At 45.0% G+C, this 24,870-nt stretch overlaps 1 protein-coding gene across 3 annotated transcripts; it reads right to left on the bottom strand.

The window, feature by feature from the left end:
• Positions 1-27: 27 nt before the first annotated feature.
• On the bottom strand, positions 28-24,870 carry rufy1 (RUN and FYVE domain containing 1). Of its 3 annotated transcripts, XM_014198837.3 has the most exons (15): positions 24,534-24,870; positions 21,763-21,936; positions 21,307-21,526; positions 20,978-21,163; positions 20,678-20,813; positions 6,815-6,916; positions 6,587-6,703; positions 6,304-6,471; positions 6,093-6,190; positions 5,612-5,731; positions 5,416-5,545; positions 5,238-5,332; positions 2,199-2,247; positions 1,923-2,000; positions 28-1,017 (listed from the first exon to the last, which is right to left on the bottom strand). In XM_014198837.3, exons 1-15 carry the CDS (start codon positions 24,862-24,864, stop codon positions 871-873), a joined length of 2,151 nt encoding a protein of 716 aa, XP_014054312.1. In that variant the 5' UTR covers positions 24,865-24,870; the 3' UTR covers positions 28-870. The 3 variants fall into 3 exon arrangements, with proteins under 3 accessions (XP_014054312.1, XP_014054310.1, XP_014054311.1); XM_014198835.3 differs by having other exon boundaries at positions 5,416-5,731; XM_014198836.3 differs by having other exon boundaries at positions 5,416-5,731; positions 21,763-21,933.

The raw sequence follows: 24,870 nt of genomic DNA, 5'->3' as shown, positions 1-24,870 counted from the left end.
TTTCCTATACAGTCAAGAAGAAACTCATTCAGGTAAGTCTTTATTAAATATCTTGATAGAAAACGTTGCTCAAAACACGCCCCAATGACTGGTCAGAAAATGGCTGTTAGTATGCACAAAACTCATTATATACATTCTAAAATAGACATCTTAGTATCTTGATGTGTTAAGAACATTCTGTAGTAATCTGTTCCTTTGCGTCACGAAGTGAAACTTTTCACATGATTCTATATAAATCAGCTCTAAGACCTTTTCAAAGCTAAATGAAAAACTTCTGCTCTAAATTACTATAATAAAGTCAATCAACGTTGCTTTTCTTGAACTATTTCAATTCAATGCTATTATTGAAGGTCAGTTCGTCTAACATTTCCCCACAATTGAGACATTGTTGCATAGTCGGTCATTCATATTACAACAAACACTGATGTTCCAATACCCCGTGGCTCCCCTTCAACTACAACTTTAAATTGGGCGTCTTAGAGGGTATATATGGAGTATAACTGGGAATGGAGTTTGTTTGTAACAATGATAATTAGCCCTGCTGACTCACTATTTATTTAGTGAAATCCCCCCAGATGAGTTTAAAACAGAGATGGCAGTATTAGCTCAAGAAGAGGGTAGAACCCTCTACAGTTCAACAGTCAACCGTGCCCAAAGATCCTGAATTTCAGGTAAGTGGTGAAACAGAACTTTATAGATCACACCAAATCTCCTGCTCAAATTGGATTGAAATGTGTTCTCAATGACCAAGAGTACTGTGGGCTTTGAGCACAGTTGCCTAGATCACTGCAATGACTTGAGAGAAGAAAGATTGAGTGTGTGTCTGCTTGGGGGAGAAGGAGAGTGTGTATGAGGGTCTGCTTGTGTGTGTCAAGAGGAGGTGGAAGAGGTGCTCCTCTGCAGCAGTAGGGAGTGGCAGCTGTCACAGACCCGTACAGGTCGAGGGTAGGAGGGCAGGGCCAACTCATTACTAGAACAACTGTTACAGTAGATATCTCCACAGTTCCTACAGTGGTGCTGCAGAGAGGGAGAGAAAACACAAATGTCCAAGTATAACTATTTGTAACACTTGTGGCAAATGAGAGCGTTTCTGCTAAATGACGTAAATGTTTCAAACAAAGGCATTTATACACTGAACAAAAATAAAGAAACGCAACATGTAAAGTGTTGGTTTCATGAGCTGAAATACAATGTCCCAGAAATGTTCCAAATGCACAAAAAGCTTATTTCGCTTAAATTCTGTGCACAAATGTGTTTATATCCCTGTTAGTGAGCATTTCTCTTCGATGATTAAACGGCATGATCATTACACAGGTGCACCTTGTACTGGGGGCGACAAAAATGTGCAGTTGTCACACAACACAATGCCACAGATGTCTAAAGGTTTAAGGGAGTGTGCAATTGGCATGCTGACTGCAGGAATGTCCACCAGAGTTGTTGGCAGAAAATGCAATGTTAATTTCTCTACCATAAGCAGCCACCAATGTCATTTTAGAGAATTTGGTAGTACGTCCAACTGGCCTCACAACCGCAGACCACATGTAACCACGCCAGCCCAGGACCTCCACATCCGGCTTCTTCACCTGCGGGATCGTCTGAGACCAGCCACCCGGACAGCTGATGAAACTGAGGAGTATTTCTGTCTGTCTGTAATAAAGTCCTTTTGTGGGGGAAAAACTAATTCTGATTGGCTGGGCCTGGCTGCCAAGTGGGTGGGCCTATTCCCTCCAGGACCACCCGTGGCTGCACCCCTGCCCATTCATGTGAAATCCATAGCGTAGGGCCTCATTTATTTATTTCAATTGACTGATTTCCTTCTATGAACTGTAACTCAGTTGCATTTATATTTTTGTTCAGTATAAATCTTTCTTTACATCTGCCACAGACCATAGTCCACAACTGATGGATGAACAGAGCCTTACCTTTCTGCGAGCGATAGAGAACTCCTTCTGACAGTGTTTACACTGTGTAGCCTCATCGTCTTTCAGCCAGGCTTGGCCCTGATGGACACAGACAGACAATGCTCAATCACAAATGATTACAGAAATGAATGAGCGTGTGTCTGTCGTGTACCTGAAGGACCCTATGACCAGCGGTGAGTTTCTATGTCTCATCTGTTCTTCACTAGTAACCTCCATAGAGACTTGGTGTAACGGTGGGCTAGTGGAAGTGTTAATGTAGGACAGGAAACCCCTTACCTTCAGGGCTTTGTTGACCTCTTTGAAGTCCTCCATCTTCAGTTTAGACCTACGAGAGAGATGAGTCACACAAAGATAAAACAGATGGAACACAGAAAGTAATTGAAGAGGGATGTTAAGAGGATTAGGAGTGGGCCTAGTACAGTACTCACTGGCTGAGGTGTAGACCCATCTCCTGTAAGGCTGTCTAGTACAGTACTCACTGGCTGAGGTGTAGACCCATCTCCTGTAAGGCTGTCTAGTACAGTACTCACTGGCTGAGGTGTAGACCCATCTCCTGTAAGGCCGTCTAGTACAGTACTCACTGGCTGAGGTGTAGACCCATCTCCTGTAAGGCTGTCTAGTACAGTACTCACTGGCTGAGGTGTAGACCCATCTCCTGTAAGGCTGTCTAGTACAGTACTCACTGGCTGAGGTGTAGACCCATCTCCTGTAAGGCTGTCTAGTACAGTACTCACTGGCTGAGGTGTATGCCCATCTCCTGTAAGGCAGTACGGTATTCACTGGCTGAGGTGTAGACCCATCTCCTGTAAGGCTGTCTAGTACAGTACTCACTGGCTGAGGTGTAGACCCATCTCCTGTAAGGCTGTCTAGTACAGTACTCACTGGCTGAGGTGTAGGCCCATCTCCTGTAAGGCTGTCTAGTACAGTACTCACTGGCTGAGGTGTAGACCCATCTCCTCTAAGGCTGTCTAGTACAGTACTCACTGGCTGAGGTGTAGACCCATCTCCTGTAAGGCCGTCTAGTACAGTACTCACTGGCTGAGGTGTAGACCCATCTCCTGTAAGGCTGTCTAGTACAGTACTCACTGGCTGAGGTGTAGGCCCATCTCCTGTAAGGCAGTACGGTATTCACTGGCTGAGGTGTAGACCCATCTCCTGTAAGGCTGTCTAGTACAGTACTCACTGGCTGAGGTGTAGACCCATCTCCTGTAAGGCTGTCTAGTACAGTACTCACTGGCTGAGGTGTAGGCCCATCTCCTGTAAGGCTGTCTAGTACAGTACTCACTGGCTGAGGTGTAGACCCATCTCCTCTAAGGCTGTCTAGTACAGTACTCACTGGCTGAGGTGTAGACCCATCTCCTGTAAGGCTGTCTAGTACAGTACTCACTGGCTGAGGTGTAGACCCATCTCCTGTAAGGCCGTCTAGTACAGTACTCACTGGCTGAGGTGTAGACCCATCTCCTGTAAGGCTGTCTAGTACAGTACTCACTGGCTGAGGTGTAGACCCATCTCCTGTAAGGCTGTCTAGTACAGTACTCACTGGCTGAGGTGTAGACCCATCTCCTGTAAGGCCGTCTAGTACAGTACTCACTGGCTGAGGTGTAGACCCATCTCCTGTAAGGCTGTCTAGTACAGTACTCACTGGCTGAGGTGTAGGCCCATCTCCTGTAAGGCAGTACGGTATTCACTGGCTGAGGTGTAGACCCATCTCCTGTAAGGCTGTCTAGTACAGTACTCACTGGCTGAGGTGTAGACCCATCTCCTGTAAGGCTGTCTAGTACAGTACTCACTGGCTGAGGTGTAGGCCCATCTCCTGTAAGGCTGTCTAGTACAGTACTCACTGGCTGAGGTGTAGACCCATCTCCTGTAAGGCTGTCTAGTACAGTACTCACTGGCTGAGGTGTAGACCCATCTCCTGTAAGGCCGTCTAGTACAGTACTCACTGGCTGAGGTGTAGACCCATCTCCTGTAAGGCTGTCTAGTACAGTACTCACTGGCTGAGGTGTAGGCCCATCTCCTGTAAGGCAGTACGGTATTCACTGGCTGAGGTGTAGACCCATCTCCTGTAAGGCTGTCTAGTACAGTACTCACTGGCTGAGGTGTAGACCCATCTCCTGTAAGGCTGTCCAGTACAGTACTCACTGGCTGAGGTGTAGGCCCATCACCTGTAAGGCTGTCTAGTACAGTACTCACTGGCTGAGGTGTAGACCCATCTCCTGTAAGGCTGTCTAGTACAGTACTCACTGGCTGAGGTGTAGACCCATCTCCTGTAAGGCTGTCTAGTACAGTACTCACTGGCTGAGGTGTAGACCCATCTCCTGTAAGGCTGTCTAGTACAGTACTCACTGGCTGAGGTGTAGACCCATCTCCTGTAAGGCTGTCTAGTACAGTACTCACTGGCTGAGGTGTAGACCCATCTCCTGTAAGGCCGTCTAGTACAGTACTCACTGGCTGAGGTGTAGACCCATCTCCTGTAAGGCCGTCTAGTACAGTACTCACTGGCTGAGGTGTAGACCCATCTCCTGTAAGGCCGTCTAGTACAGTACTCACTGGCTGAGGTGTAGACCCATCTCCTGTAAGGCCGTCTAGTACAGTACTCACTGGCTGAGGTGTAGACCCATCTCCTGTAAGGCTGTCTAGTACAGTACTCACTGGCTGAGGTGTAGACCCATCTCCTGTAAGGCTGTCTAGTACAGTACTCACTGGCTGAGGTGTAGGCCCATCACCTGTAAGGCTGTCTAGTACAGTACTCACTGGCTGAGGTGTAGACCCATCTCCTGTAAGGCTGTCTAGTACAGTACTCACTGGCTGAGGTGTAGACCCATCTCCTGTAAGGCTGTCTAGTACAGTACTCACTGGCTGAGGTGTAGACCCATCTCCTGTAAGGCCGTCTAGTACAGTACTCACTGGCTGAGGTGTAGACCCATCTCCTGTAAGGCTGTCTAGTACAGTACTCACTGGCTGAGGTGTAGACCCATCTCCTGTAAGGCCGTCTAGTACAGTACTCACTGGCTGAGGTGTAGACCCATCTCCTGTAAGGCTGTCTAGTACAGTACTCACTGGCTGAGGTGTAGACCCATCTCCTGTAAGGCCGTCTAGTACAGTACTCACTGGCTGAGGTGTAGACCCATCTCCTGTAAGGCCGTCTAGTACAGTACTCACTGGCTGAGGTGTAGACCCATCTCCTGTAAGGCTGTCTAGTACAGTACTCACTGGCTGAGGTGTAGACCCATCTCCTGTAAGGCCGTCTAGTACAGTACTCACTGGCTGAGGTGTAGACCCATCTCCTGTAAGGCCGTCTAGTACAGTACTCACTGGCTGAGGTGTAGACCCATCTCCTGTAAGGCCGTCTCCTGATCCTGACAGGTCTGCTGGAGCTGCTTCTTCTCCCGACGAACATCCTGCAGCTCCTAGAGACACACAAACCAGCTCAGAAGAAAAACGGGAGGTAGACTTCTCTCTCTCTCTCTGAGTGTGTGAGAGAGACACTGACCGTGTGTAGCCCCTGTATCTGCTGTAGTTGGGTGCGTAGCTCAGTGCTGTTGTCCTGTTCTCTCTGTAAAGCTCTCTGAATGGCCTGTCTCTGCTCCTTCTCACTGCGCAGATCACTCTCCAGACCCAGCCTAGGGAGACAGGGGAGTGGGTCACAACGTGTGTGTGTGTGGGTGTGTGTGTCTGTCCATACGTACCTCAGTGTGTCCAGGTCAGACAGCTGTTTCTGTAGGGAGTCTACTCTGCCCTCCAGCTCGGTCCTCATGTCTCTCTCTGTCTGGTCACTCTGTCTACGATCACGCTCAGAGTTCTGCAGTCTGAAAATACATGGGCTACAATTAGTTTTCAATCATGTTAAAACACAGAAACCATTATGGAAATCACTCTGCACCACACACACACACACACACACACACACACACACGTCTTGTACAACTAACCTTGTGGACACACACAATTCAGTCCCATTCAAAATCCTATTTTCTCTAACCCTTACCCTAACTTTCACCCTAAAACTAACCCTAGTTCATTATCCCAAACCTAATTCTAACCTTTACACTAAAACCCCTAGAAATAGCAATTGACATTGTGGGGATTAACAAAATGTCCCCAGGTTGGTCAAATTGAGTTTGCTTACTATTCTTGTAGGGACTTCTGGTTAAACACGTCCACACAAACCTCTGTTCCATCTCCTTAATGGTGGTCTCCATCTGGTTCATCTTCTCCTCCAGTTGTCCCTCCTCCTCCTCCTTCCTCTGGGCCTCGCGCTCACAGTCCTACACACACACTCTCTGTCAAGAGGTGTTGCTGCGTAACTGAGAGAGTATGTGTGTGTTTCATGTTTGCTTGAGCTTGTGTGTGTCTGTGTATTTCTGTCCGTGTGTGTTACCTGTGTCTTGTGGAACATCTGCAGGTTGAGGGTTTTGACCTGGTCTAGTTGTTGTCGGAGGGCTTGCAGTGTTTCCTGTTTCTCACGTGTGTCTTTCTCCAGCAGCCTCATGGCCATCTCCATCTCCTGCTTTAATCCCACCTGCAGCTCCAGCTCCCTCTCCAACTCCTACACACAGGAATACAAGGTACAGGAACACACACACCTATTGTAGAGGCAGTATAACACGTTAGTTAGCTAGGATCTCAAAGAAATGTAGAGATAGTTGTTCACACACACACACCTGTCTGATGCGCTTCTCCTCCTGGTACTGTTTCCACACCACACTGTACATCTCATCCAGGCCCTGTCGTGTCTGTCTGTATGTCTCCAGCTCTACTGCACTGTCCTCCAGAGTCGCCTAGGAAATCACACAGGACGTGAAATGTCATCCTTCATATTGTCTGACTTAGATGACCATCGAACAGACTGAAAACGGTTGCAGATGCATAGGAAGTGAGAGTATCCTGACCTCCTCTTTCTTCTGGCTGCTCTGGACGATGGTCTCATTCTCATGTCTCAGTGTTTCCTGTTCCTCCCGTAAAGAGTTAATCCTGTCTGTTGCTGCCGTCAACTGTAGGGTTATAACACATCCATAAACATTATGTAGGGTTCGTTTTTCCCCCTTGTGATTAATCGCATTGTCTGAAAGTGTTAAAATACAATGAAAACATCTAAATAGATCATCAATACAGCTAAAATCTACAATGCCATGTAAAAACAAGTTGACGTTGAGGTTAAAGTGTGCTTTTCTCAATTTACCTCATTTTGCTAACTTACTTTAGACAAAATGAAGACGTCAATATTCTTCTAAAGTTTAGCAATTAACTTGATAATAATAATTGTAAAAATTAGACAACCCTAGACAGTAGGGTTATAACATCCATAAAAACAACATAGGGTTATTTACACATCCATAACTATAGGGTTATACCATATTCATAAGGACTATGTAGGGTTATAACTAGGTATGTGAATCTTTCCATGTATCTAAATACATGGGCTCAGATACGTTTTAGTTGGAAATGATTCGGTGCGATTCGTTTTGATTAGAGCAACGAATCAATGCGATCTGATGCACTAACATTTGTTGCCAAAATACATGAATGTTCCATAGAAATTCAAATCTGCTGCTGAAGGAGCTCATGAGCTCTGAGCTGGATCTGCCTGAGCTGAGTTGTGGGTGTAAGTAAGTAAGTGATGGATACTGACCAAAAACAAACGCAACATGTAAAGTGTTAGTCCCATGTTTCATGAGTTGAAATAAAACATCCCAGAAATATTCCATAAGCACAAAGATTATTTCTCAAATTTTGTGCACAAATGTGTTTACATCCCTGTTAGTAATAATTTCTCCTTTGCCAAGATAATCCATCCACCGGACAGGTGTGGCATATCAAGAAGCTGAATAAACAGTATGATCATTACATAGGTGCACCTTATGCTGGGTATAATAAAAGGCCACTCTAGAATGTGCAGTTTTGTCACACAACACAATGCCACAGATGCCTCAAGTTTTGAGGGAGCATGCAATTGGCATGTTGACTGCAGGAATGTCCACCAGAGCTGTTGGCAGAGAATTCAATGTTAATTTCTCTACCATAAGCGGCCTCCAATATAATTTTTGAGAATTTGACAGTACATCCAACCGGCCTCACAACCGCAGACCACGTGTAACCACGCCAGCCCAGGACCTCCACATCTGGCTTCTTCATCTGCAGGATCGAGTCCAGCCACCCGGACAGCTGATGAAACTGTGGGTTTGCACAACAGAAGAATTTCTACACAAACTGTCAGAAACCGTCTCAAGGAAGCTCATCTGCGTGCTCGTCGTCCTTACCAGGGTCTTGACCTAAATGCAGTTTGGCGTCGTAACCAACTTCAGTGTGCAAATGCTCACCTTCCATGGCCACTGGCACACTGGAGAAGAGAAGTGTGCTCTTCACGGATGAATCCCAGTTTCAACTGTTCTGGGCAGATGGCGTGTATGGCGTTGTGTGGGCAAGTGGTTTGCTGATGTCAATGTTGTGAACAGAGTGCCCCATGGTGGCGGTGGGGTTATGGTATGGGCAGGCATAAACTACGGACAACAAACAAAATTAATTGCATTTTATCAATGGCAATTTGAATGCACAGAGGTACCGTGACGAGATCCTGTGGCCCATCGTCGTGGCATTCATCCACCACCATCACCTCATGTTTCAGCATGACAATGCACGGCCCCATGTCGCAATAATCTGGACACAATTCCTGGAAGCTAAAAATGTCCCAGTTCTTCCTTGGCCTACATACTCACCAGACATGTCACCATCTTTGGTATGCTCTGGATTGATGTGTATGACGGTGTGTTCCAGTTCCGGCCAATATCCAGAAACTTCACACAGCCATTGAAGAGAAGTGGGACAACATTCCACAGGCCACAATCAACAGCCTGATCAACTCTATGTGAAGGAGATGTGTCGCGCTCCATGAGGCAAATTGTGGTCACACCAGATATTGACTGGTTGGTTGGGGGGGGGGGGGGGGGGGTAGAAGCTGTCAATGTAAATAGTTCAGGTAGCCATTTGATTAATTGAGTTCAGCAGCCTTATGGCTGGGGGGTAGAAGCTGTTAAGAAGCCTCTTGGACCTGCAAGGCTGTCTCTTTGTTGTCAGTGATCAGGCATACTACTCTTGTGTTGTCAGCAAACTTAATGAAGGTGTTGGAATCATGCTTGGCCACGCAGTCGAGGGGGAACAGGGAGCATAGGTGGGGACTAAGCACTGGGGCCCCTCAGGGGTGCGTGCTAAGGATCAGCGTGGCAGATGTGTTGTTGCCTACTCTTACCACCTGGGGACGGCCCGTCAGGAAGTCCAGGATCCAGTTGTGTTTAGTCCCAGGGTCCTTAGCTTAGTGATGAGCTTTGTGGGCACTATGGTTTTGAACGCTGCGCTGTAGTCAATGAATAGCATTCTCACATAGGTGTTCCTTTTGTCCAGGTGGGAAAGGGCAGTGTGGATTGAGATTGCGTCATCTGTGGATCTGTTGGGGCGGAGTGGGTCTAGGGTTTCCGGGATGATGGTGTTGATGTGAGCCATGACCAGCCTTTCAAAGCACTTCATGGCTACCGACGTCAGTCATTTAGGCAGGTTACCTTCGCTTTCTTGGGCACAAGGGTCTATGTTGGTGTGATTGAAACATGTAGGTATTATATACTTGGTCAGGGAGAGGTTGAACATGTCAGTGAAGACATTGAAAAAAAGAATAATAAAAAATTGTACTAACCCCTCCACCAGCCCCCCTCTTCGGAGTGAAGACACTTGCCAGTTGTTCCGCGCATGCTCGGTGTACACTTCCTGGTAATCCGTCTGGCTCCGCTGAATGTTGATCTGTTTAAAAGTCTTGTTCACATCGGCTACGGGGAGCGTGATCAGCTATTCTGGACGACTGTGTGGTGCTCTCATGCATGCTTCAGTGTTGCTTGCCTCGAAGCGAGCATAAAAGGCATTTAGCTCATCTGGTAGGCTTGCGTCACTGGGCAGCTCGCAACTGGGTTTCCCGTTGTAGTCCGTAATAGTTTGCAAGCCCTGCCACATCCGACGAGAGTCAGAGCCGGTGTAATAGGATCCAATCTTAGTCCTGTATTGACGCTTTGCCTCATCTGAGGGCATAGCAGGGTTTCTTATAAGTGACCGGATTAGTGCTCCGCTCCTTGAAAGCGGCAGCTCTAGCCTTTAGCTCGGTGCGGATATTGCCTGTAATCCATGGCTTCTGTTTGGGATATGTACGTACAGTCACTGCGGGGACAACGTCATCAATGGACTTATTAATGAAGCCAGTGACTGAGGTGGTAATGCCATTGGATGAATCTCAGAACATATTCCAGTCTGTGCTAGCAAAACAGTCCTGTAGTGTAGCATCCGCATCATCTGACCACTTCGTTATTGAGCGAGTCGCTGGTGCTTCCTGCTTTAGTTTTTGCTTGTATGCAGTCATGTTAAATCCATAGATTAGGGCCTAATGAGTTTATTTAAATGAACTGATTTCTTTATATGAACTATAACTCAGTAAAATCTTTGAAATTGTTGCATGTTGCGTTTATATTTTTGTTCAGTGTATATGTCTATGGGGTCAGTAGGCACCTCGGCTGAGCCACTAGGGAAAATGTGAATCTACCACCCCACTATCCTAAACATCCATCAATTAATTTTGTCATTTTTGCAGAGCTAGTAATGTATCAATATTTAGCTATGGCACCCAATGAATATATAGTACAACTTTGGATTTCACCCCCCGTCTCATAATCGAATGGTTTAGACCGTTTGGAAGTTTTGACAACTCGGAGTGAGCTTCTCTTCTTCTCCCGCTTCGACCATGCAGTGCGGGTAGCAAAAGTGATTGCTGTCCTAGTTATTAAACTATTAAAGTTACCCTGTATATGACCATATATACTGATTGTTTAAAGCAAAACTACCAAAACTATTGCTGATAATTATCCAAAATATAATGTAAGTCCCAATCAGCATGTAGGCTATGGCCAGATGAGTCATGTCTCCGGTAGTTTTTTAAGTTCATTTCCATGAGCACCAACACGTGAAGCTCATAGGAACATATAAGAAAATTGGGTGTCAAATGAAAGGTAAGAGTCTATATTTTAGAGTAATTAAGGCAAAGAATTATAATATATACAGTTGAAGTCGGAAGTTTACATACTTGGAGTCATTAAAATTTGTTTTTCAACCACTCCACAAATGTCTTGTTAACAAACTATAGTTTTGGCAAGTCGGTTAGGACATCTACTTTGTGCATGACACAAGTAATTTTTCCAACAATTGTTTACAGACAGATTATTTCACTTATAATTCACTGTATCACAATTCCAGTGGGTCAGAAGTTTACATACACTGAGATGACTGTGCCTTTAAACAGCTTGGAAAATTCCAGAAAATGACGTCATGGCTTTAGAAGCTTCTGATAGGCTAATTGACATAATTTCAGTCAATTGGAGGTGTACCTGTGGATGTATTTCAAGGTCTACCTTCAAACTCAGTGCCTCTTTGCTTGACATTATGGGAAAATCAAAAGAAATCAGCCAAGACCTCAGAAAAACAATTGTAGACCTCCACAAGTCTGGTTCATCCTTGGGAGCAATTTCCAAACGCCTGAAGGTACCACGTTCATCTGTACGAACAATAGTACGCAAGTATAAACACCATGGGACCACGCAGCCGTCATACCGCTCAGGAAGGAGACGCGTTCTGTCTTCTAGAGATGAACGTACTTTGGTTCGAAAATCAATCCCAGAACAACAGCAAAGGACCTTGTGAAGATGCTGGAGGAAACAGGTACAAAAGTATCTATATCCACAGTAAAACGAGTCCTATATCGACATAACCTGAAAGGCCGCTCAGCAAGGGAGAAGCCACTGCTCCAAAACCGCCATAAAAAAGCCAGACTACGGTTTGCCACTGCACATGGGGACAAAGATCGTACTTTTTGGAGAAATGTCCTCTGGTCTGATGAAACAAAAATAGAACTGTTTGGCCATAACCATCGTTATGTTTGGAGGAAAAAGGGGGAGGTTTGCAAGCCGAAGAACACCATCCCAACCATGAAGCATGGGGGTGGCAGCATAATTGTTGTGGGGGTGCTTTGCTGCAGGAGGGACTGGTGCACTTCACAAAATAGATGGCATCATGAGGTAGGAAAATGATGTGGATATATTGAAGCAACATCTCAAGACATCAGTCAGGAAGTTAAAGCTTGGTCGCAAATGGGTCTTCCAAATGGACAATGACCCCAAGCATACTTCCAAAGTTGTAGCAAAATGGCTTAAGGACAACAAAGTCAAGGTATTGGAGTGGCCATCGCAAAGCCCTGACCTCAACCCTATAGAAAATTTGTCAGCAGAACTGAAAAAGCGTGTGCGAGCAAGGAGGCCTATAAACCTGACTCAGTTACAGCAGCTCTGTCAGAAGGAATGGGCCAAAATTCACCCAACTTATTGTGGAAGGCTACCCAAAACATTTGACCCAAGTTACACAATTTAAAGGCAATGCTACCAAATACTAATTGAGTGTATATAAACTTCTGACCCACTGGGAATGTGATGAAATAAATAAAAGCTGAAATAAATCACTCTCTCTACTATTATTCTGAAATGTCTCATTCTTAAAATAAAGTGGTGATCCTAACTGATCTAAGACAGGGAATTTTTACAAGGATTAAATGTCAGTAATTGTGAAAAACTGAGTTTAAATGTATTTGGTTAAGGTGTATGTAAACTTCCCACTTCAACTGTATATATATATGTTTTTTTATTTTCCATCCTAAAAATTTGGATTAATTAAGCAAAGGTTTTGATTTGTTGTCAAACAGATGGAAAGGGGTCTTAGAAAACATCTACCAGAAAAAGACTTAAAGTATCACACATACATCAACACACAGTAATGTAGAAGTAAAGACCCCCTGACAACTAATATCAACACTTCTATTTAGTTAAAGATGCTTTTTTTCTACCTTCTGTAAGTTTGAGAAATATTGCCTTGAAATTCCATTACCAAAAACCCACATATCTTGATATTTTCTAATTTCTCTCCCTCATAAGGGAGGATTATGACAGTTCAGAGAAGTAACAAGTAAAGGTAGACCTATCAATTAGTTAATGTTTTTACTGATATCAGTTGATTTAGTGAATTATTGGGTGATTAAAACTCAAAATTCCATTACCAAATCGTAACGAAATTTCTGAAAAATGCGTAACGGAATTTTCTGAAGGTAGAAAAGAAAGTAATTTGAGCAAAACATTTTAGTGAACTGGTGATTCGTAACGTTTGAATATATTTTCTGACTGATGCATGTTACATTTGGATCAGTTTGGTGTCTTAAACATTTGAACTGGGGACCGATGTGCATCAGTGAATCGTTACATCTCTAGTTATAACATGTACATTAGCTCTACACAGGGTTATAAGACACCCATGAGAACTATGGTTATTATAACACAGTCTAAGCTAACATATGGAATTGTTTTTAGATGGTCATACCAATGATCATATATTTAACCATTTGATTTAGAATTTTAGGGTAGGGGTTTTAAGATGGTCATACCAATGATCATATATTTAACCATTTGATTTAGAATTTTAGGGTAGGGGTTTTAAGATGGTCATACCAATGATCATATATTTAACCATTTGATTTAGAATTGTAGGGTAGGAGTGTCTCATTCCATGGAGGGCCTTGTGACTGCAGTTTTTGTTTTTTTCCTTTCAATTAAGCCTGAGACAACCAGGTGTGGGGAGTTCCTTACTAATTAGTGGGGATCGGTATTGTTAAGATTTTAACGGTATTACTACTCTTACCGATACTGCTTATCGATCCGGTACTTTAACGGTAATTCTTATCGGTTCTTTTTGTTATATTTTACAAAAAAAACAGAAACAAATTAAGAACAGAATTAACATTGCTTTATTTTCTGAAATGTAAAATAAATATAATAAACAATTATTTACAGCAAAAGAAACAGCAATGTTTTGAACAAATCACTATTATAGACTCTAATGTTGCGATGATGGAAATGTAAAACAAATGAAATAAACAATATTTTCCTGCAAAAGAAAATACAGTGGTATAGAACAACACGTGTGGCGCCTGCAGGTAGGCTGCAACAGGACTAACAGTTCTTAGCAGTTCTTCTGGAGAAAGATAAACATATTTTCCTTCTCTGGCAGAAGTCGGGACCTCTCCTGGCTTATTGTGTTCCTGCAGTCGAAAATACCCTCTCGCTAGGGGTGGAGGAGGCTTGAGCACAGAGGTAGTTTGTTGCAATGTTTGTGAGGAGGGGCAGAGTAGCTCTCTTCTCCCACCACCACATCACAGGATCTTCAGCCATGCGGATGGGAGGCAGGCCTTTGTAGAGCTCGACCTCTAGGTCAACACGCTCGCTGAGGGTGAGGGACGAGGTGTCCTGTTGGATCGTCAATCCCTGTCCTCCTCTGAGAACAGCTCCACCAAGGCATTCCTTGTTTTGTACAATGGAGGGACTGTCTCCTCCATTTCCTCTCCTTCTCCTTCAGACTCCTCCTCCTGTTGCTGGTGCTCTGTGTTGTCTGCTCCGGCTCCTCTGACAGCCCTGGTGTTGCTCCTGTCACATCAGCCTCAACAGTTGCCTTCCTCAGCCTGTCCCAGGTGGCGTCACTCACCGGCCTCCCTTTAAATCTGGGGTCCATTGCTGTGGCCTCATTTTTTTAAATGTATTTTACCTTTATTTAACTAGGCAAGTCAGTTAAGAACAAATTCTTATTTTCAATGACGGTCTAGGAACAGTGGGTTAACTGCCTTGTTCAGGGGCAGAACAACAGATTTTTACCTTGTCAGCTCAGGGATTCAATCTTGCAACCTTTCGGTTACTAGTCCAACGCTCTAACCACTAGGCTACCTGCCTCCCCGATGCAGGAAAGCTTGAATGTCCTCATCCTGATAGCGCTCGGAGAGGTTCTCCCACACCTTCTCTTTGATGGTTTCCACAAACATTGTATCTTCATGCTTCACAGTGAAGTGCTCTTCCAGTTTGTGGAGGATGGATATGATCTGTCCACAGGGGCATTCTTTTCACATAACACACACAGTGTGGATGTATGGAGGATTCTCATGAGCTGGACAAACTCCTCAGCCTTATGGAAGTCCTCATCCTTCAGGCGGTCCAGGTTGGCCTTGGTCAGAGCAAGTTCCATCTGGTCTTGAAATCAAGGATGAGTGAGTGTTGAGGAAGGCCTGAAACAACAAAAAACAACATTTAATTACTGCACACTTGAATATTGAATTAAATTGTTAAATGTGGGAATTTCTAAATAACACTTTAATAGATTGAACTGGCTTCTTACCAAGGAGCTGCTGCTTTTCCTTCAAGACTGTTTTGGACATCGAGGATCTCTTGAACCACATGACCAACTCTGATTGGGGCTGGACATCGAGGATCTCTTGAACCACATGACCAACTCTGATTGGGGCTGGACATTGAGGATCTCTTGAACCACATGACCAACTCTGATTGGGGCTGGACATCGAGGATCTCTTGAACCACATGACCAACTCTGATTGGGGCTGGACATCGAGGATCTCTTGAACCACATGACCAACTCTGATTGGGGCTGGAAATCGAGGATCTCTTGAACCACATGATCAACTCTGATTGGGGCTGGACATCGAGGATCTCTTGAACCACATGACCAGCTCTGATTTGGGCTGCCCATTTATCAATGGAAGTTATTTGGTAGATTTTCTGTGCTGCCAGATTCAATGTGTGTGCAAGCATCCTATTTTTAGGATGTGTAGCCTCTTGATGGCAACATCCATATTGCAAGCATTATCAACAGTCACAGCTACAGTCTTGCTCGGCTCTATCTCAAACTCTTCCAGAATGTCTGAGATCTCCTCTGCCACTACTTCGCCAGTTTGTGATTTGTACACTGCCCTTCTGTTTTACACTGCCCTGGTGTGGAGGACCTTCTGTTTTACACTGCCCTGGTGTGGAGGACCTTCTGTTTTACACTGCCCTGGTGTGGAGGACCTTCTGTTTTACACTGTCCTGGTGTGGAGGACCTTCTGTTTTACACTGCCCTGGTGTGGAGGACCTTCTGTTTTACACTGTCCTGGTGTGGAGGACCTTCTGTTTTACACTGTCCTGGTGTGGAGGACCTTCTGTTTTACACTGCCCTGGTGTGGAGGACCTTCTGTTTTACACTGTCCTGGTGTGGAGGACCTTCTGTTTTACACTGTCCTGGTGTGGAGGACCTTCTGTTTTACACTGCCCTGGTGTGGAGGACCTTCTGTTTTACACTGTCCTGGTGTGGAGGACCTTCTGTTTTACACTGCCCTGGTGTGGATGACCTTCTGTTTTACACTGTCCTGGTGTGGAGGACCTTCTGTTTTACACTGTCCTGGTGTGGAGGACCTTCTGTTTTACACTGCCCTGGTGTGGAGGACCTTCTGTTTTACACTGTCCTGGTGTGGAGGACCTTCTGTTTTACACTGTCCTGGTGTGGAGGACCTTCTGTTTTACACTGTCCTGGTGTGGAGGACCTTCTGTTTTACACTGCCCTGGTGTGGAGGACCTTCTGTTTTACACTGTCCTGGTGTGGAGGACCTTCTGTTTTACACTGCCCTGGTGTGGGGGACCTTCTGTTTTACACTGCCCTGGTGTGGAGGACCTTCTGTTTACACTGCCCTGGTGTGGAGGACCTTCTGTTTTACACTGCCCTGGTGTGGAGGACCTTCTGTTTTACACTGTCCTGGTGTGGAGGACCTTCTGTTTTACACTGCCCTGGTGTGGATGACCTTCTGTTTACACTGCCCTGGTGTGGAGGACCTTCTGTTTTACACTGCCCTGGTGTGGATGACCTTCTGTTTTACACTGCCCTGGTGTGGAGGACCCTCTGTTTTACACTGCCCTGGTGTGGAGGACCTTCTGTTTTACACTGCCCTGGTGTGGAGGACCTTCTGTTTTACACTGCCCTGGTGTGGAGGACCTTCTGTTTTACACTGCCCTGGTGTGGAGGACCTTCTGTTTTACACTGTCCTGGTGTGGAGGACCTTCTGTTTTACACTGCCCTGGTGTGGAGGACCTTCTGTTTTACACTGCCCTGGTGTGGAGGACCTTCTGTTTTACACTGCCCTGGTGTGGATGACCTTCTGTTTTACACTGCCCTGGTGTGGATGACCTTCTGTTTTACACTGCCCTGGTGTGGAGGACCTTCTGTTTTACACTGCCCTGGTGTGGAGGACCTTCTGTTTTACACTGCCCTGGTGTGGGGGACCTTCTGTTTTACACTGCCCTGGTGTGGATGACCTTCTGTTTTACACTGTCCTGGATGACCTTCTGTTTTACACTGCACTGGTGTGGAGGACCTTCTGTTTTACACTGTCCTGGTGTGGGGGACCTTCTGTTTTACACTGCCCTGGTGTGGATGACCTTCTGTTTTACACTGTCCTGGATGACCTTCTGTTTTACACTGCCCTGGTGTGGAGGACCTTCTGTTCTACACTGCCCTGGTGTGGAGGACCTTCTGTTTTACACTGCCCTGGTGTGGAAGACCTTCTGTTTTCCACTGCCCTGGTGTGGAGGACCTTCTGTTTTACACTGTCCTGGTGTGGAGGACCTTCTGTTTTACACTGCCCTGGTGTGGAGGACCTTCTGTTTTACACTGCACTGGTGTGGAGGACCTTCTGTTTTACACTGCCCTGGTGTGGAGGACCTTCTGTTTACACTGCCCTGGTGTGGAGGACCTTCTGTTTTACACTGCCCTGGTGTGGAGGACCTTCTGTTTTACACTGCCCTGGTGTGGAGGACCTTCTGTTTTACACTGTCCTGGTGTGGAGGACCTTCTGTTGTACACTGCCCTGGTGTGGAGGACCTTCTGTTTTACACTGCCCTGGTGTGGAGGACCTTCTGTTTTACACTGTCCTGGTGTGGAGGACCTTCTGTTTTACACTGTCCTGGTGTGGAGGACCTTCTGTTTTACACTGCCCTGGTGTGGAGGACCTTCTGTTTTACACTGTCCTGGTGTGGAGGACCTTCTGTTTTACACTGTCCTGGTGTGGAGGACCTTCTGTTTTACACTGCCCTGGTGTGGAGGACCTTCTGTTTTACACTGCCCTGGTGTGGAGGACCTTCTGTTTTACACTGCCCTGGTGTGGAGGACCTTCTGTTTTACACTGCCCTGGTGTGGAGGACCTTCTGTTTTACACTGTCCTGGTGTGGAGGACCTTCTGTTTTACACTGTCCTGGTGTGAAGGACCTTCTGTTTTACACTGCCCTGGTGTGAAGGACCTTCTGTTTTACACTGCCCTGGTGTGGAGGACCTTCTGTTTTACACTGCCCTGGTGTGGATGACCTTCTGTTTTACACTGTCCTGGTGTGGAGGACCTTCTGTTTTACACTGCCCTGGTGTGGAAGACCTAATGTTTTACACTGCCCTGGTGTGGAGGACCTTCTGTTTTACACTGTCCTGGTGTGGAGGACCTTCTGTTTTACACTGCCCTGGTGTGGAGGACCTTCTGTTTTACACTGTCCTGGTGTGGAGGACCTTCTGTTTTACACTGCCCTGGTGTGGAAGACCTTCTGTTTTACACTGCCCTGGTGTGGAGGACCTTCTGTTTTACACTGCCCTGGTGTGGAGGACCTTCTGTTTTACACTGCCCTGGTGTGGAGGACCTTCTGTTTTACACTGCCCTGGTGTGGATGACCTTCTGTTTTACACTGTCCTGGATGACCTTTTGTTTTACACTGTCCTGGTCTGGAGGACCTTCTGTTTTACACTGCCCTGGTGTGGATGACCTTCTGTTTTACACTGTCCTGGTGTGGAGGACCTTCTGTTTTACACTGTCCTGGTGTGGAGGACCTTCTGTTTTACACTGCCCTGGTGTGGATGACCTTCTGTTTTACACTGCCCTGGTGTGGAGGACCTTCTGTTTTACACTGTCCTGGCTTGTGTAGTGCACTGTAACAGTGACAACCCTTTTATACTACTATATCTAAACATTAATACAACTCAATATATACTGACAGAGTGTTACCTAAAGCCCTTGGACTCCACTGTTGCAAAGGGGTGTAGGCCTTTCACTGTGAACTTGGTCATGGCTAGGTGGCTACCCGGCTACCCTCTCCTCAGTCATCCTCCCACTAGCTGCCAGCATGAAGGAGCTTTGGGCTTGTCTTTGGCTTGGAACAGAGGTATTAGAGGGAGGAGTGGGTTGGTTCATTGTAGCTGCAACTTTAACAAAAAAGTTGCAAGATCTTTAAATGGGTGATTGAATTTCTGAACGCACCCATAGCAAGAAAATCAACTGGCTAATGGTTCCTTTTGATCAGGAACCCATGTTCTCATAATCTAGTTAACTCAGTGTGTGGGATCTAGACTGCTAGCATATATTCTTTATTTCACTAGGAAAGTCACTTAAGAACAAATTCTTATTTATAATGACAGCCTACCAAAAGGCCTCCTGCGGGGACGGGGGCTGGGATTAAAAAATAAATACAATATAGGACAACACGCATCACAACAAGAGAGACAACATACCTAACGTAGATCGGGCAACGAGAGATGAACTACGAGCTAGGCAGTCAAACTGTTTCTCTGCCTGTACATGATGCACTTTCCATAGATGTTTGGACAGATTGCTCATGTTTCTGCCCTTACGAGAAAAAGTAATGATGCACTTGTGGCAATGAGCATCGTCAGCATCGACTCTGGTGAAGTGTAACCACCCTTTTAAACATTTTGTTCTCTCCGCCATCGTCACTAATTAAGAGCAGGGTCTTTCGTGTGTGTGTGTGTGTGTGTGTGTGTGTGTGTGTGTGTGTGTGTGTGTGTGTGTGTGTGTGTGTGTGTGTGTGTGTGCTGTAGCGTCAGAGAGATCTCTCTTCTGGATTGGGAATAGAAAAAATGCATCATAGATGAATGTCTTCATTTTATTGCAAATTAGAAACGGTTGGTGAGAAAATGTACAAGATAACGTTTATGTAGCAATAATAAATAGGACATGTCTTTTCTTAATTTCTCCAGTACCGAAAACAGAACCCATAACGTCGGAGCTTATCCATACTACGGTCTTTCATAATTTAGCCCCAGGGCCCGTTTAATAGCGGGTTTCGGTACCCATCCCTACTAATTAGTGACCTTAATTCATCAATCAAGGACAAGGGAGGAGCGAAAATTTGCAGACACTCTGCCTTCTGTGGAATGAGTTTGACACCTGTGCCATTAATTGTTTTTGGGATAAAAACATTGAATTTGGCCTTACTGCTTTTAGCCCATAGAAACACATCGAATAATAGCTTCATACATGGACAAACAGATCTTTTTGGACATGTATTTAACCCCTTATTTTAGGCACTAAACTATCTCCATATACCGTATACACACACTTCCATTCATTTTTTTTTACTTCAGACTAGTCTTGTGGGGGTTGTGGCCATCCTAGAGCAAAACGTACGTGTTTGTGAGAAACTCACCTTTACATAGAGGGGTCATAGTAGTGTGTAGCCCAAACTGTTGGGACGCTACAGACAGAAGTTGGCAGATCGGCTATACTGACTTCAGACGAGTCCCAAGACACTTGTGGGGGTCGTAGGGCAAAACGGAGAACACCGTCGTGTTTGTGAGAGTTTCATCTTTCCATAGAGGGGTATTAGTTTTATATGTAAAACAATTTGGACGCTACAGACGTGTTTGTGAAATTTTTGTGAGATGACCGATTTTAGGGATGTCTTATGGTCTGCAGTGGACTGAGATACATCCCAAATAGATATCTCTAACTTAATAATCACTACAACACATTCAGAAGCTCCTCTGACCTCCTCAATCAGCTTGCTGTTGGTCTTCTCTATGGAGTCCATCTTGGCCTGCAGGTCAGTGACGGTGCAGCTCAGGTGTCTGTTCAGCTCCTCGATGTAGTGCTTCTGGTCCAATATGGCCGTCAACTTAGCATCACTGACAGAGAGGAGATAATAACAGAGAGAGAGAGGAGTGTGGTTTATGTTGATGTTTTATCTTTGTATCACTGAGAAAGAGAAGAGGAGCGAGAGGAAAGGAAAATAGGAAAAAACAAAGTGAGGAGTGTGTTTGGTGTGAGGGAGGAAAGACACCGTACTTACTCCTTAGTGGTCTCGGTGGTCATAGGGTCCTTCAGGTACAAGGAGAAGTCTATGACCCCCACCTGGGAGTCAAGGTCCTCTCCTTTGATACAGAGGTTAGCATCAATGACGTTTAGCCCCACCAGCATCCCTCCTATCACTGTCCCCTCCTCCTCCATCATCAACGCTCCTGGATCGTAGAACTCACTGTAGGAGGAAGGAGGCAGAGAGATTTCCTAAGATAGATACAATAATTACTGTAAACATGAATAGGACTCAACATGCTTACCGGTATTACATGTTTATTAGACTGATTCAGTTCTAGCAACAGAGCCTTGTGCTGTACTCACCCTAGGATGTCCCTTCGGTCCAGCAGGGCTTTCAGGTAGTCAGACAATTTCTTCTGCATCAGGGCCAGATGCAGCCAGGCCCGAGCCCGACCCAACCCAGTCTTTAGCCCTGGCAGGTCTCTGGCACTGGTGGTAATATCAGTAGAATCAGGACACAGCTTCTGAACCAGCTCCAGAGGACCCCAGATAGACTTATTTTGATTGATGAATGACTTCTTCACTACAGAGAGAAAGAGAGAAGAAAGGAGAATGTTTAGGTAGTGTTCAAAGGGTGAAAACTAGTGCCGCAAGAATGCTACAGTCTCCAACTCTGCTACTGGAGAGCAATTGGTTGTGCAGATTTTCACTCCAGCACTAAAGTAACAAAACTGACTGAGCTAATCAAGTCTGCAACACACCTAGCAGCGCTCCAGACTGAGGGTTGGCCTGTCACCCCTGTTCGAGAGCAAGTCTCACCTTTCAGTCCGTGTTTGAGGCACTGCTCCAGAACCACAAAGAACTGCTGCAGAGGCGGGTAGTCAGAGTCCAGGGTTCTGCCCAGACTTAGAGAAGACTGGATCAGGCCCTTAATACTCAGCTTCATCATACTGAACAGGTTGGAGCGCTCCACAGCCATATGGTCCTTCACTGCTACAAACAGACAGAGAGAGAGTGTAATTGCTCAATGTAATTGAAGAATCTAACCCCTTCTGGGAAAATTGAAAAACTCTAAACAAACAACACGAAGAGTTATCTATCCAAAATGGAGATGTGTGGATAAACCACTTCTCCAATCTGTTTGTTATAGAGCCAAAGAACAAACAGCAAAAATATATACATGATCAAATACAAATCTTAGAATCAACTATTAAAGGCTACCACAACCCACTGGATTCTCCAATTACATTGAATGAACTACAGGACAAAATACAAACCCTCTAACCCAAAAAGACCTGTGGGGTTGATGGTGTCCTAAATTAAATATACAGATCACAAATTCCAATTGGCTATACTTGAACTCTTTAACATCATCCTCAACTATGGCATCTTCCCTGATATTTGGAACCAAGGACTGATCACCCCAATCCACAAAAGTGGAGACAAATTTGACCCCAATAACTACCGTGGGATATGCGTCAGCAGCAACCTTGGGAAAATCCTCTGCATTATCATTACCAGCAGACTTGTACATTTCCTCAGTGAAAACAATGTACTGAGCAGATGTCAAATTGGCTTTTTACCAAATTACCATACGACACACCAAACAAACCAAAACAAAGTCAAAGTCTTCTCATGCTTTGTTGATTTCAAAAAAGCTTGACTCAATTTGGCATGAGGGTCTGCTATACAAATTGATGGAAAGTGATGTTGGGGGAAAAACATACGATGTTATAAAATCCATGTAAACAAACAACAAGTGTGCGGTTAAAATTGGCAAAAAAATAAAAATGTTCCACAGGGCCGTGGGGTGAGACAGGGATGCAGCTGAAGCCCCACCCTCTTCAACATCTATATCAATGAATTGGTGAGGGCACTACAACAGTCTGCAGCACCTGGCCTCACCCTACTAGAATCTGAAATCAAATGTCTACTGTTTGCTGATGATCTGGTGCTTCTGTCACCAACCAAGGAGGGCCTACAGCAGCACCTAGATATTCTGCACAGATTCTGTCAGACCTGGGCCCTGACAGTAAATCTCAGAATGACAAAAATAATGTTGTTCCAAAAAAGGTCCAGTCACCAGGACCACGAATACAAATTCCATCTAGACACCATTGCCCTAGAGCACACAAAAAACTGTACATATCTCGGCCTAAACATCAGCGCCACAGGTAACTTCCACAAAGCTGTGAACGATCTGAGAGACAAGGCAAGAAGAGCCTTCTATGCCATCAAAAGGAACATAAAATTTAACATACCAATTAGGATCTGGCAAAAAATACTTGAATCAGTTATAGAACCCATTGCCCTTTATGCTTGTGAGGACTGGGGTCCGCTCACCAACAAAAAATTCACAAAAAATGGGACAAACACCAAATTGAGACTCTGCATGCAGAATTCTGCAAAAATATCCTCCGTGTACAATGTAAAACACCAAATAATGCATGCAGAGCAGAATTAGGCCGATACCTGCTCATTATCAAAATCCAGAAAAGAGACGTTAAATTCTACAACCACATAAAAGGAAATGATTCCCAAACCTTCCATAGCAAAGCCATCACCTACAGAGAGATGAACCTGGAGAAGAGTCCCCTAAGCAAGCTGGTCCTGGGGCTCTGTTCACAAACACAAACAGACCCCACAGACCCCCAGAACAGCAACACAATTAGACCCAACCAAATCATGAGATAAAAAGATAATTACTTAACACATTGGAAAGAATTTATATAAAAACAGAGCAAACTAGAATGCTATTTGGCCCTAAACAGAGAGTACACAGTGGCAGAATACCTGACCACTGGTACTGACCCAAAATGAAGGAATGCTTTGACCATGTAGACTCAGTGAGAGTCTTGCTATTGAGAAAGGCCGCCGTAGGCAGACCTGGCTCTCAAGAGAAGACAGTTTATGTGCACACTGCCCACAAAATGAGGTGGAAACTGAGCTGCACTTCCTAACCTCCTGCCCAATGTATGACCATATTAGAGACACATATTTCCCTCAGATTCCACATATCCACAAAGAATTTGAAAACCAATCTAGTGGGTGAAATACCAGTGTTCCATCACAGCAGCAAGATTTGCAACCTGTTGCCACAAGAAAAAGGTCAACCAGTGAAGAACAAACACCCATTGTAAATACAACCCATATTTATGTTGATTTATTTTATATTTTGTACTTTAACTATTTGCACTACACCACTGTATATGAACACAATGACATTTGAAATGTCTTTATTCTTTTGATACTTTTGAGTGTAATGTTTACTGTTCATTTTGTATTGTTTATTTCCCTTTAAATTATCTATTTCACTTGCTTTGGCAATGTAAACATGTTTCCCTTGACAATAAAGACCCTAAATTGAAATAGGTGGGAAGAGATCAAAATCTGAGTTCCTGTGCAAAAGTAATTTAAAAAAAACACTAAAACATGACCACTGATAAATATAGACTGTTAGTCATGTTAGCAGGAGTCATGTGCTGTGTTGACAGCAGAGATGCAGAAGAGGGAAGTAGTTCAGCACGTAACTCCCTAGTAAGTTAATATGCTTCCATATTGGCGTGAAATACAATAACCTTGCTACGTGCCTGGTAAGTATTGGTTAGTGTTGGTGTTATTCTCGGTAGAGTTTTGTTTATTCGGACTGGTGGGAGAGCTAGCGGCAGATCCCGACGATGTTGCGTTTCTCAAAGCTGCACCGTAGCTGACCCCACTGCTGATCGTCTCGGTCGCCTTCCGTGCCAGCGACAGGATCGGTGTTGACCAATTGCTCTCTGTCACCGGTTTGTCTATTGGCGCCTCTTCATCGCTGCTAATGCCAACAGGGTGGCTGTCTGGAAGAACTTCCACAACTTTGGGTTCCTCTTTGACGTCGCTTTTTTCAGCAACTGGGTTTGTTTCCCTTACCTCGTCGGCCATTTTTAC

The sequence above is a fragment of the Salmo salar genome, chromosome 05, assembly GCF_965601325.2.
Source record: "Salmo salar chromosome 05, fSalSal1, whole genome shotgun sequence".
Taxonomy (NCBI): Eukaryota; Metazoa; Chordata; class Actinopteri; order Salmoniformes; family Salmonidae; genus Salmo; species Salmo salar.
This window is presented reverse-complemented; position numbering and strand designations above follow the sequence as displayed.